Below are 12,756 nucleotides of genomic sequence, written 5' to 3'. Positions count from 1 at the left end.
GAAAGTGAAAGTAATGTGATCTTTACTGTGGCAACCACTAGGGGGGCCAAACTGCAACTCCCAGCATGCCCAGACAGCCAAAGGCTGTCTGGGCATGGTGGGAGTTGTAGTTTTGCAACATCTGGAGGGTCACCGTTTGGGGACCACTGTTACAGTGGTGCCCAAACTGTAGCCCTCCAGATATTGCCAAACTACAACTCTCAGCATGCCTAGACTGCCCAGGCATGCTGGGAGTTGTAGTTCTGTAACATCTGTCCCTTCAGATTTTGCAATTTTCATGACATTTTTTTATAATTGCTGCTCTACTTTAAAGCCCTCAAATTTTTCAAAAAGTAAAAATATGTCCATTTTATGATGCCAACATAAAGTGGATATATTGTATTTGTGAATAAAAATAAAATGTATTTGGAATATCAATTTTCAAGTAGAGAGCTTCAAAGTTAGAAAAATGCAACATTTTCAAAATGTTCATGAAATTTGGGGATTTTTCACCAAAAAAGGATGCAAGTAACAACGAAAATTTACCACCAAAATAAAGTAGAATATGTCATGAAAAAAAATCTCTGAATCAGAATATTCGGTAAAAGCGTTTTAGAGATATTAATTCATAAAGTGACAGTAGTCAGATGTGCAAAAAACGCTCTGGTCCTACAGTGAAAATTGGCCTGGTCCTAATGGGGTATTCCAGGCCAAAACTTTTTTTTATATATCAACTGGCTCCGGAAAGTTAAACAGATTTATAAATTATCAATGCAGTAAAGAATAGAATAACATCGGCACTCACCGGTCTTCTCTTAAAAAAGGCTTCTTTATTGATACATACTCACAACATGAAATGCAGTAAGGGAGAGGGACCCGTGCAGGGGGGGTACGTAGTAGGCGACAGATTCTGTTTCACTCGTTATACGAGCTTCATCCGGCCATATCTACCTGGATTTCTGTGCTGCTTCTTACACAGGTGGGCGGCCAATCGTGAATGCTCTGGACCGCCCTCCTCTTCTGATGCACCTGGCGAGTTCTCGTTAGAGTCTCACCATTGGCTAACCATCGCCATTTTTGTAAGTGCATCAGTATAAGAAAGCACATACTAAGACATGTGCATGTTAAAAACTGAAAATTTAAAAACATGGTGCATAATCAATGTTATCATTTAATCCGAGAGGACCAGCTGCTGCTGTTTGTATGATCCAATATGTTTCTCTTTGCAAGAGGTATTGATCCAGACTTATCCCCGGTTTGGGTTTAACTTTTTCTATCCCGGAGAATTTTAGATGATCCAATTGTCCCTTGTGGGCTTCCATCATATGGGCGATAAGACGCGGTGCTCCCTTCAAGGTACGGAACGAATAAAGGTGTTCCCTAATACGAGCACATAATTGTCTTATAGTTTTGCCGATGTAATAGAACCCACATGGGCAATAGATGACATATACCACAAATTTAGTTCTACAAGTAATAAGATCAGTTACTGTGTGCGTAATTGCACCTAATCTCATAGTTTTTAATTCAGCGTTATATTTACAAAAACTACAAGACTTACATGCAGTCTCTTTTGAGATCGACTTAGCGCGATCCCTTAGAGACATCAACCTTTTCAAGTTTTTCCAAAATAAAAAAATACTAGAGCATGACCAATGCGAAGCAGATTTACCGGTAGAAACTAATAATTTAGGTTTTTTTCCAAAAGAATGTACCCAAGTAGAAATAGAATGTTTAGAGATGTTAGCTAATGAATTCAGCGAACCGAATAATGAATGTGGGTCAAAAGCTGTCTATTTTTCCAAAGGAAAGAGATCCAGGTTTAACCCCCCGATTTTTCCGGGGAGTACCCTGGACCTGTTTCAAAACGCAGTCATGCAAGACGTTAGGTCTATAATGTACAAAGAAGCCCCACAGAATTTATCGGCAGATGAAATTAAGGCACTTAACATCTTGAAAAATAGGGAGGATTTACAGGTGGTTCGAGCGGACAAAGGTGGGGCAGTGGTTGTAATGTATAAATTTATGTATATTACCGAAGCCGAAAGGCAACTTCAGGACACCGCTACCTACACCATGTTAAAATCCGACCCCACAAGCAGAATCCTCTCTAAATTAACGTCTTTTCTTCATTCAGCAGTTGCGAAGGGTACCTTATCTAAAAAGAATGCAGAACGTCTGATTCCAGATACCCCTAAGCCAGCTACCTGGTATCATTTACCTAAAGTTCATAAAGGGCAGATCCCCCCCCCCCCCGGGACGACCCATCGTCTCGGGGGTGGGGTCTGTCACTGAACACCTTTCTCATTACTTGGAATGGCTATTGAGCCCTATGCTGAAGGCCATACCTGCATACATAAAAGATACTTTACACCTTTTACAAATGATGGAAGATTTGAATTGGGAGAGGGAGTGGAAGCTGTGTTCAATAGATGTTGTCAGCCTGTACACCCGTATTCCACACGATACGGGTGTGCAGGCTGTCAAGGAAGGACTAAGAAGATCCAATAAGTCAGAAGAATTTGTCGGTTTCGTAATTGATGCACTTTCCTTTGTATTAACTAACAGTACATTTATGTTTGGAGATAGTTGGTATAGACAGGACACCGGGACCCCGATGGGCACCCCGGTGTCCTGTACATACGCAAACCTCTTTTTGGCTGAATTTGAGAGGCAGTATATTTACTCCTCCATGAATCCATACATCGGGCATCTGAAATTCTATTCCCGCTATGTGGACGACATATTAATAGCTTGGGCAGGGACCGAGTCACAATTTGACAGTTTCGTTAGACACATAAATGAAGTGAATACAATGAACCTTGCCTTTACGTCTCAATTTGGAGGATCATCTATCGAATTTTTAGATGTTAAATTGATTATTAATGGGAATAAGATTGTGAACGAAGGACATAGAAAAGATCCAGGAATACCCTTCTTCACTATCATAGCTCTCACCCAGCATCAGTGAAGAAGGGTATTCCCTACGGACAATTTATTCGTCTAAGGCGGAATAATGCCCAAGATGAAACATTTAATATGTAAGCCGATGATTTACAGAAAAGACTCATAGAAAGACAGTATCCTATACAGTTAATAAAAGAAGGTAGAGAAAGAACTACAAAAATGCAACGGGTTAATCTATTAAAAAATAAAAATAAGAATAAGACATACACATTAGAACAGAAACGTTTCACTTTCACCTTTCAGAATACACCTTTGAATAGAACTATAGAACAGGCAGTTAGACGGAATTGGTATATAATAGAGAGTGATGCTGAATTGAAAGAAGTAGCTAGTAAAAAACCATTGATTTCATACAGAAAAAATAAAACTATAGGTGACATTTTGAAAAAACAAGTAAAAACTAAGAAAAATACTGAAAATACATGGCTGGAGAAATGTACCCCGAAAGGGAATTTTGCATGTAAGTCATGTAGTTTTTGTAAATATAACGCTGAATTAAAAACTATGAGATTAGGTGCAATTACGCACACAGTAACTGATCTTATTACTTGTAGAACTAAATTTGTGGTATATGTCATCTATTGCCCATGTGGGTTCTATTACATCGGCAAAACTATAAGACAATTATGTGCTCGTATTAGGGAACACCTTTATTCGTTCCGTACCTTGAAGGGAGCACCGCGTCTTATCGCCCATATGATGGAAGCCCACAAGGGACAATTGGATCATCTAAAATTCTCCGGGATAGAAAAAGTTAAACCCAAACCGGGGATAAGTCTGGATCAATACCTCTTGCAAAGAGAAACATATTGGATCATACAAACAGCAGCAGCTGGTCCTCTCGGATTAAATGATAAAATTGATTATGCACCATGTTTTTAAATTTTCAGTTTTTAACATGCACATGTCTTAGTATGTGCTTTCTTATACTGATGCACTTACAAAAATGGCGATGGTTAGCCAATGGTGAGACTCTAACGAGAACTCGCCAGGTGCATCAGAAGAGGAGGGCGGTCCAGAGCATTCACGATTGGCCGCCCACCTGTATAAGAAGCAGCACAGAAATCCAGGTAGATATGGCCGGATGAAGCTCGTATAACGAGTGAAACAGAATCTGTCGCCTACTACGTACCCCCCCTGCACGGGTCCCTCTCCCTTACTGCATTTCATGTTGTGAGTATGTATCAATAAAGAAGCCTTTTTTAAGAGAAGACCGGTGAGTGCCGATGTTATTCTATTCTTTACTGCATTGAAGATTTATACCTTGCTGAAACGTCAGAGCACCACCATATCTCTATCGGTTTATCCAAGTCACATGCCCGCCGTACAATCCAGCCTAGCCAATAGGAGCAGTGCCGAATATCACATCTTCCCTTTGCTCTTAGATTTATAAATTACTTCTATTAAAAAATCTTAATCCTTCCAATAGTTATTAGCTTCTGAAGTTGAGTTGTTGTTTTCTGTCTAACTGCTCTCTGATGACTCACGTCCCAGGAGCTGTGCAGTTCCTATGGAGATACTCTCCCATCATGCACAGCTCCCGGGACGTGACATCATCATTGAGCAGTTAGACAGAAAACTTCAGAAGCTAATAACTATTGGAAGGATTAAGATTTTTTAATAGAAGTAATTTCCGGAGCCAGTTGATATATATATATATATATATATATATATATATATATATATATATATATATAAAAAAGGTTTTGCCTGGAATACCCCTTTAATCATGTTACCCCACCTGGATATAGTAGGGGTAGTGGTGTCCTTCCGAGCCATAACCATGACCTTACGAGCAAAAAAACAGGAGAAACCAAAGTAGTCTCCTATGGGAGTCCGACTCCATTCCATTAATCAGCACCAACAAACATAACTCAGGAGACAAAACAAAGGGAAACTCCAGATGATGCGCAAAAAACTGCATCACTGCCCTCCAGAAGGAAACAACACAAGGGAAACTCCACACAGCATGCATAAACGTCCCTCTATCCCTCACACAACGAAAACAAACATCCGAAGAGGAAACACCCATACATTGAAATCTAACAGGAGTATTGTAAAGACGTAAGATGAAGCAAGACTGGATAAGCATATCTCTGGCACTAACAACCGTTGCATAATACGTCAGATCAACCTCCCTTCACTGCATCTCCGAGAGCTCAGGCACATTTTCCACCCATTTCACATAGGCCAAGGCAAACTGGTCCGGACCCACCGATTGAAGTAGGGCATAAGTCTGCTTAAGTGGTTTAGAGAGGTCGGTAGTGCCCAGGATCAACTCCATCTCAGTAAAAACCGGAGCCACTTCCAGGGAGCAAAACTGCGCTAGTACAGCATGTTGCAACTGGAGATACCTATTGTGAGGATTCTGAGGGACATGAAAACGGTCCTGCACCTCAGCAAATGAAGGGAACAGAAAGCTCTTCCCCAAACAAGTGCATTGCAAACTTGACTACATGGAAGATCCAAAATCTGGCAGCCTCCAACTCCCGCAGGTGATCCAAATGTGGATTCCCCCATAGAGATGATCTAGGAGAAACTGACGGTTGTGGAAAGCACCCCAAAATCACCAACCAAACCACTGACTGCCACCATCATACAAACCCAGGAGGTCATCAGCCAGAGCCATAGACACATTAGAGAGATCCAGGTCAATCCACCAGGCCGAATACACCAGTTGAGAAGCTAGAAAATAATTATGCATTTTCGGCCCTGCTAATCCACCCCGCTGTTTTGGCGCACAGAGAACCGCCTGACTCAATCTCGGAGGCTTACCCTGCCAGTAGAAGGATCTCAGAGTACCATTCAATTTAAGGAAAAACTGCCCTGGAGGGATAACTGGTGAGAGATGAGACATAGAGGAACTTAGGGAGATACATCATCTTGAATATATTCACCCTTCCTGCTAGAGATAATGGTAAGGAGGACCATGCCTGCAGCTGAACCAGGAGAGGATCCAAATTCAAGTACTCAGACTAAGAAGCAGACACCTCATCTCCCAGACATCTAAACCGGGGCAATACCTGAAGACCACACACAAGGGTAGGCGGCAAAACGACCCACCCCCCAGATATTGGCATCAGGGAGGACTTATTCCAGTTGACCCGCAAACCCGAAAGGGTACCAAACCGACTAAGCAAATCAACCAAAGCAGCTATAGAACCCTCAGCATCTGCCAAGTAAACCAGAGTATCATCAGCATACATAGAAACCTTCTCCATTATGGACCTTTCTCCAAAAATCTCGAACAACCCATTAATGTCAACTGGGTAAGACTGAAGAGTCCCATCTCCAGCACAAATGCAGGGAATGGAGGTTACCGGACAACTCTCTATTGCCAAATAGGCCAGAAGTTTACAATTTTTGTCCCCAAATACAAAGAAAGCAGCCTCCCTATCCACCAGTTTCTTTTGGACCCGATCCTTCTGTAATATCAATAGGGCCCTCTGAGCCTTAGCCCATGCCTGTTCCGCCGCGGGGGAGGGATCACATACCACAGCAGGCTCAAGCCCCCCTATCTACGTCTGCAGAGCCCTCTCTCTTGCTCTATGCTCCACCCTTTGCTCCACCACACTGGCTAAAAATACCCATCTAATATTCGCTATATATGCATATCATTGAACCAAAATGTCCGAATGGTAGGCATTGAGAGTCCGATAATCAGTATGAACTACCTCAAGAGCTGCAACCACTGCCTCTGATGGCAACCACCCCGGATGCATCCACCAGACCAAGGAAGACTGTCAATGTCCCAAATTAAGGGCAACAATCAGTGCAGAATGGTCTGAGATCCCTCTACTAGGATAGATAACATCGTCTACCGCAGGCAAAAGGTCCGCTGAAGCAAGATCCATCCGAGAGAAAGATCTATGCACAGAGGAGTAAAAGGAGAACACAGAATCAGTAGGATACTTCCACCGCCACACCTCCATGAGACTCAACGCCAGGCACCAGTTAGCAAGGATAGAGGAGCCAGGATATACGGCACTGGTGCGATCGAGCAAGGGATCTGGCACTACATTAAATCACCTATAAAAAGAACAGGGTCAGAGAGGATGGACACCAATTTTGCAGTAATAACATCTAACACCTTCACACTAAACAGGGGGGAAATACACAGACATCAAAACAAAAAAAAAGGAAGAAAGAGCAGTGAAGGATAACATACCTACCAAAATGATCACAAGCTACTTGAGACACCTCCAAGGGAAGTGATTTAGATACTAACACTGACACCCCCTGGCAGAAGAGGAATAAGAAGAATGATAGCCCCTCGCTACCCACGCCCTCTTGAGAGACAACACTTTCTGTCCTGTAAGGAAACCTGAAGGCAAATCACATGCGGAGAGTGCCGTTTAACAAAATCAAGACAAAGTGCCCTCTTGAACTTAGAATTGAGACCCCAGACATTCCAACTTACAATCTTACGGGACCCCCCCCCCCCCTTCATTGAACAGAAGAAAAGATATAACAGGAAGAAGCACGCCAAGTGCACACAGCGGCAAGAAGAGAGTTCCCAAGCATACCAACAGACACACATCACACACACAGACAAACTGAGCACAAAGACAAATAAAATAAAATAAAACATTCACAACAACAATCCCTGTCTAACACTAGTGGAAAAGGAGTGTAGACCTATATCCTAAAGACTAACCTATCAAGGGACAATAGCAGGAACCTAGCTAAACCCTAAGCCATCCCAAGGACTCCCACCTCCAAAGCAAACAGTAATATCAGAAACACATGAAACCATAACCCACCCCAAGAAAGAAGGGAAATGAGGCCAACTCACTAGGGCACGCAATCTTGCCCGGGAAACCTTACAAAGGGAACTCATACCTCGGAAACCTTAGCGATGACCAGACCTAACTCCCTACATTAACTACCCAAAGGGAGGAACAGTCCACATCGGCCCACAGGATCAGTCCGGAGGGTTAGCCGGAGGAGAAGCATCCACCCACTGCAGGGCTTCTTCCGGAGAAGTAAGAAACTTCGCTAAAGCACCATCCACCACACGAAGCCTTGCCAGGAACAACATGGCATACCTGTAGCCCTTCCGTGAACTTTGTTCGCTGCTTCCTCAGCTCCACAGAGAAATCAGGATAGAAGGCCACTCTGCTGTCATTTAAGCGCACTTCACCCTTAATGCGTACAGCTCTCAGGATAGTGTCTCTGTCCTTAAAGTGTAACAGCTTAGCAAGTAGTGGTCAGGGTGGGCCACCAGGCGGCGGCTGACCAAGCACCTGATGAGCTTTCTCCACCGTGGAATGAAAAGGTATCAGTTGGCAGAATCTCCTTTAACCAGGATTCCAGAAAGGCCACCACATCAGAGCCCTCCACTTTTTTCAGGCAGACCCACTAAACAAATATTATTACGCCTGAGGCGATTTTCAAGGTCATCAGCTCTCTCCAGCACTCCCTTCATCTGGCGCTGCAGGGTAGAAATTTGCTCAGGTATGGGGTGCAAGGTGTCCTCCACTGTAGAGACTCTGTGCTCCACCGTACGCTCCCACAATTTCTGCATCTCATGGCAGAGAATAACAAAATCCTGACTGAGTTCATCTACTTTTGAGACCATCATGGTATGAAAGGAGGTAATAGCCACCAAGATCTCATTGAAGCACTGGTTAAGAACTGCAGCAGTATATGGTGGACGCTCAGGAGAGCCAGACTGCGCTGGGCTCAGTGGCCCCTCAAACAGAGACAGAGGGGGCTCTGGAGAATCACGTCCTGACAGCTCAAGACCTGGTGAACTGGCTAAGCGATTTCGCCGCATGAGCCAAGACTTTAGAGGATAACGGTGTAGGGGCACCGGGCTCCCGCCCAGACTGTTTGCAGGACCAGGAGAGCCCATCATCATCAGAGGAGACATCATCATCAAAGGAAGGCAGAGAGGCCTCAGCCTGCAGCTTAGATTTCTTCTGTTTATCACGGGGTCCCAATAGCTCCAGACACAGTACAGCAGATAGAAAGCACGATATGCAGTGGGGTAGACAAGGATAGCACCCAGACCCACCAGACAGTCAGGCAGCATAGGAAATGCACTCAGAGTTCAGAACTACAAGTCCCAGTGAACTCACTCAGGCTCCACTTTCACAGCCAGCGACCAGGAATGGGAGAGGAAATTAAGGCGCCCCCCTGGGAGAAAGGCACCCCTCCAGCAACACAGGGATATAGGAGGATGCAGCCCAGTAAATGCAGCAGCCTCCTCACAGCAGCCAGGTTCCAGCACCAGTATGAAGGCTCAGCTCCCCTGTTCTTCCACTCCAGCAGTGGGAGTAGTCAGGGCAACCACCAGGTCACGCACATGAAGCTCCTAATGGCATCTCTCCGGCCTTCAGACTACTAAAAGAAGCTTGGCCCAGCAAGGAGAAGACTGCTGGACACCTCTCCTCCACAGCACCACCGACCAGCCCGGACAGACTGAGAGCTCAAAATCCACCACTGCAGCGCTCCAGGCTGCACAGACCTCCGATGGCTCCCGCAGGACTCCCGGACCAGATGAGTGTTGCCCCAGACCCTCCGGAGCATCACGACACCGGGGATCGGCATGGACCGACCCTCAGGGTGAGTAATTTAGGAGATAGATGCTGGGTTTGGTTCTGTTATTAAAGGGGTATTCCTGGCAAAAAAAAAAAATTTTTTATATATCAACTGGCTCCACAAAGTTAAACAGATTTGTAAATTACTTCTATTAAAAAATCTTAATCCTCTCAGTACTTATGAGCTTCTGAAGTTAAGGTTGTTCTTTTCTGTCTAAGTCCTCTCTGATGACACTTGTCTCGGGAAACGCCCAATTTAGAAGAGGTTTGCTATGGGGCTTTGCTTCTAAACTGGGCGTTTCCCGAGACAGGTGTCATCAGAGAGGACTTAGACAGAAAAGAACAACCTTGACTTCAGAAGCTCATAAGTACTGAAAGGATTAAGATTTTTTAATAGAAGTAATTTACAAATCTGTTTAACTTTCTGGAGCCAGTTGATATATAAAAAAAAGTTTTTTCCTGGATAACCCCTTTAATGTGTGGAATGTCCACCCGTGTTTTCTAGGCAAACATTCCACACATTATCAGCCGTATGAACCCGGCCTATTAATGAATAACAAGATAACAGAATTGTCTCCACCTTTAAAGTAAAGGCAATTAAACAAGTATTTATACACAAGAGTATGCTATTTAGGCATACAAAAGATCAACTTTAAAAGAGAACCAGTTGCATTAATGTTGCACGCAACTGTCAAACAGTAAAATTTTTTGCTTAAGCCCCATTTTACAAGTTTTTTTTAGGTTTGCTTTATTCAAGCCAATTGTGTAAAATGTTTGCAAAATGTTGATTAACCGTTTTAAAAAGTTTCACTTTGGTCTATTCATACAATATAGGGGACTTGTTACACTGCACTTGCAGTATATGTCAGAGGATTTCCCCTCGCTCCCATCCAACAGATTTTAATGTGTAGGTGTACAGAGACATACACTGCTACTAAGCTCCCAAGTTAAAAACATTAAAAGACATAATTAGCATGTACCATCCTATTGTATGCCACAAAGGATCAGTTAGAATCCTTGGGATTCTACTAATTTGTAACAAATTTTTCGTGACTGCACCATAAACATGCATGCTTCTACAAATGCGTATTTCAATGGGGAGAGAAGAATAAGACATCTATAGCATAAGCTCATCTCTGGTTGGATCTTTTGTTGGACCCATGTTGCATCACTATTAAAGAGGTACTCCGGTGAAAAACTTTTTTTTTTTTTTTTTTTTTTTAAATCAACTGGTGCCAGAAAGTTAAACAGATTTGTAAATTACTTCTATTAAAAAAATCTTAATCCTTCCTGTACTTATTAGCTGCTGAATACTAAAGCGGAAATTCTTTTCTTTTTGAAACACAGAGCTGTCTGCTGACATCATGAGCACAGTGCTCTCTGCTGACATCTCTGTCCATTTTAGGAACTGTCCAGAACAGCATATGTTTGCTATGGGGATTTCCTTTTACTCTGGACAGTTCCTAAAATGGACAGAGATGTCAGCAGAGAGCACTGTGCTCATGATGTCAGCAGACAGCTCTGTGTTTCAAACGGAAAATAATTTCCTCTGTAGTATTCAGCAGCTAATAAGTACAGGAAGGATTAAGATTGTTTTAATAGAACTAAATTACAAATCTGTTTAACTTTCTGGCACCAGTTGATTTAAAACAATAAAATAAAAATAAGGTTTTCACCGGAGTACCCCTTTAATGTGACAATGCCAATATGGTGACAACACTGTGTGGCCATTGGTCATGGCATTCCAGCGTGGTTTTGCCAGCAAGCCATGATCACTCAAAAATGCCTAAAATATAGACATATTAATATTAAATATATTACGAGAAATAATAAAGTGAAGTGTTCTAATTCAATACAAACCATGTTCAGCTTGAAGATTCTCTGATATTCTAAAGCAGTGCATTTTGCTAAAATTCCGGGACTGTAAAACAACACAGTTTGGTGGAAGCACCATATTTCTCAGCCTTCCAAACGTACATTCATGGTTCAGTATCGCATAACAAGCTGCATGTGCCTAAAATTACAACAGAGAAAACAAAATGTAAGAATATTTGTAGAAAAGAAAACGCCACTAACTATATAAATTATTTTAAAAAATGCTTAAAAAAAAAAAAAAGACAAGCAAGTGGATAAAACATTGCAATGTATTCCTGTATACTTGGATTCTGCACTTTATACCAACTATGCAATATAGAACAAAACAGAATGGTCCAGCGCTTGTGTCTGTAAATTCAGGATTTAGGATTTATTAAGGATCTATTAAGCAGATTCAAAGACAGGTACTGATCAGGTGATGCGTTTCGGCTGCTTAGTCATACAAAGGATAAAACACACTGAGGTTACTTAAATAGGAAGGGAAGGGGAGGGGTCAATGTTATACATTGCAATTGTCACAGGTGTAGAACAATCCTCCACTTCTCAACCTTCTTCCTGTGGTATTAACATTCAGAGATAGAACAGAAAACACAAGATACAGTTCACACACAGAAATAGAAAACACATAAAATCAGCAGATGAAAAAAAAGAGGGGAGGTGGAGGAGGGGAGGAGGAGGGGAAGGGGGGTGGAGGAGGGGAGGAGGAGGGGAGGGGAGGTAAAGGAGTGAGAGAAAGATATGGTGGGGGGGGGGGGGTGGAGAGGAACGATGGGGAAAGAAGAAAATAGAATGAGAAAGGACACAGCATTCTTGACAGGTAATTAGATAAAAAACATTCGCAGTGTTACAGTTAATAAACTGTTTAACTGCGAATGTTTCTCCAGAAACACAAGAGGTGAATGAGTTGGTAATTTTCGTGACAGAACAGCAGGTACAGAAAAGGTGTCCACACTTAAAATTTCCCACAGTAGTAAGTCAAGTTTTGGGTTTCTCTATTTTATCACTTAATAGACTCGGAGAGACTCTCTGACCTATCGCCTTGGCCCCTCTCGAGACACATTTATATCCCCCCTCAAATACCCCTTTGTATGCAGAATCATGTATTACCAAAGGTAAAAATTTGTATTATGGAGCAAATATGCTTGAACTTCCGACTATAGGGTGTTGAGAACACTATAGGTTTGATTACATCTTTTTTGTGGGGTATGTTTACCGAAAATAAGAGTGTTATGTACAGTCCCTTTGTTCACTAATAATTCTGGCCCTATTAATGGACCATTGTTGGGATCCCCGTTTTCTTTACCTAGAACCAATTAGCTCAATCTCATGTAAAAAAAATCTTCCGCCGACAGGAAGGTTTTTGACAACATGTGGTTGATGACATGATGTG

At 42.6% G+C, this 12,756-nt stretch overlaps 1 protein-coding gene across 2 annotated transcripts in view; it reads right to left on the bottom strand.

Moving 5' to 3' along the window:
• DGKQ (diacylglycerol kinase theta) overlaps positions 1-12,756 on the bottom strand; it is a 200,338-nt gene that overhangs the window by 87,827 nt on the left and 99,755 nt on the right. For both annotated transcript variants that reach the window (XM_056518257.1, XM_056518256.1), the window contains exon 6: positions 11,352-11,505. In XM_056518257.1, coding sequence (XP_056374232.1) covers positions 11,352-11,505 — 154 coding nt within the window. The remainder of the gene's footprint in view (positions 1-11,351; positions 11,506-12,756) is intronic.

The sequence above is a fragment of the Hyla sarda genome, chromosome 1 (assembly GCF_029499605.1).
Source record: "Hyla sarda isolate aHylSar1 chromosome 1, aHylSar1.hap1, whole genome shotgun sequence".
In the NCBI taxonomy this organism is placed as follows: domain Eukaryota; kingdom Metazoa; phylum Chordata; class Amphibia; order Anura; family Hylidae; genus Hyla; species Hyla sarda.
Note: the sequence above shows the minus strand (reverse complement) of the source record. Positions and strands in the feature narration are given on the sequence as shown.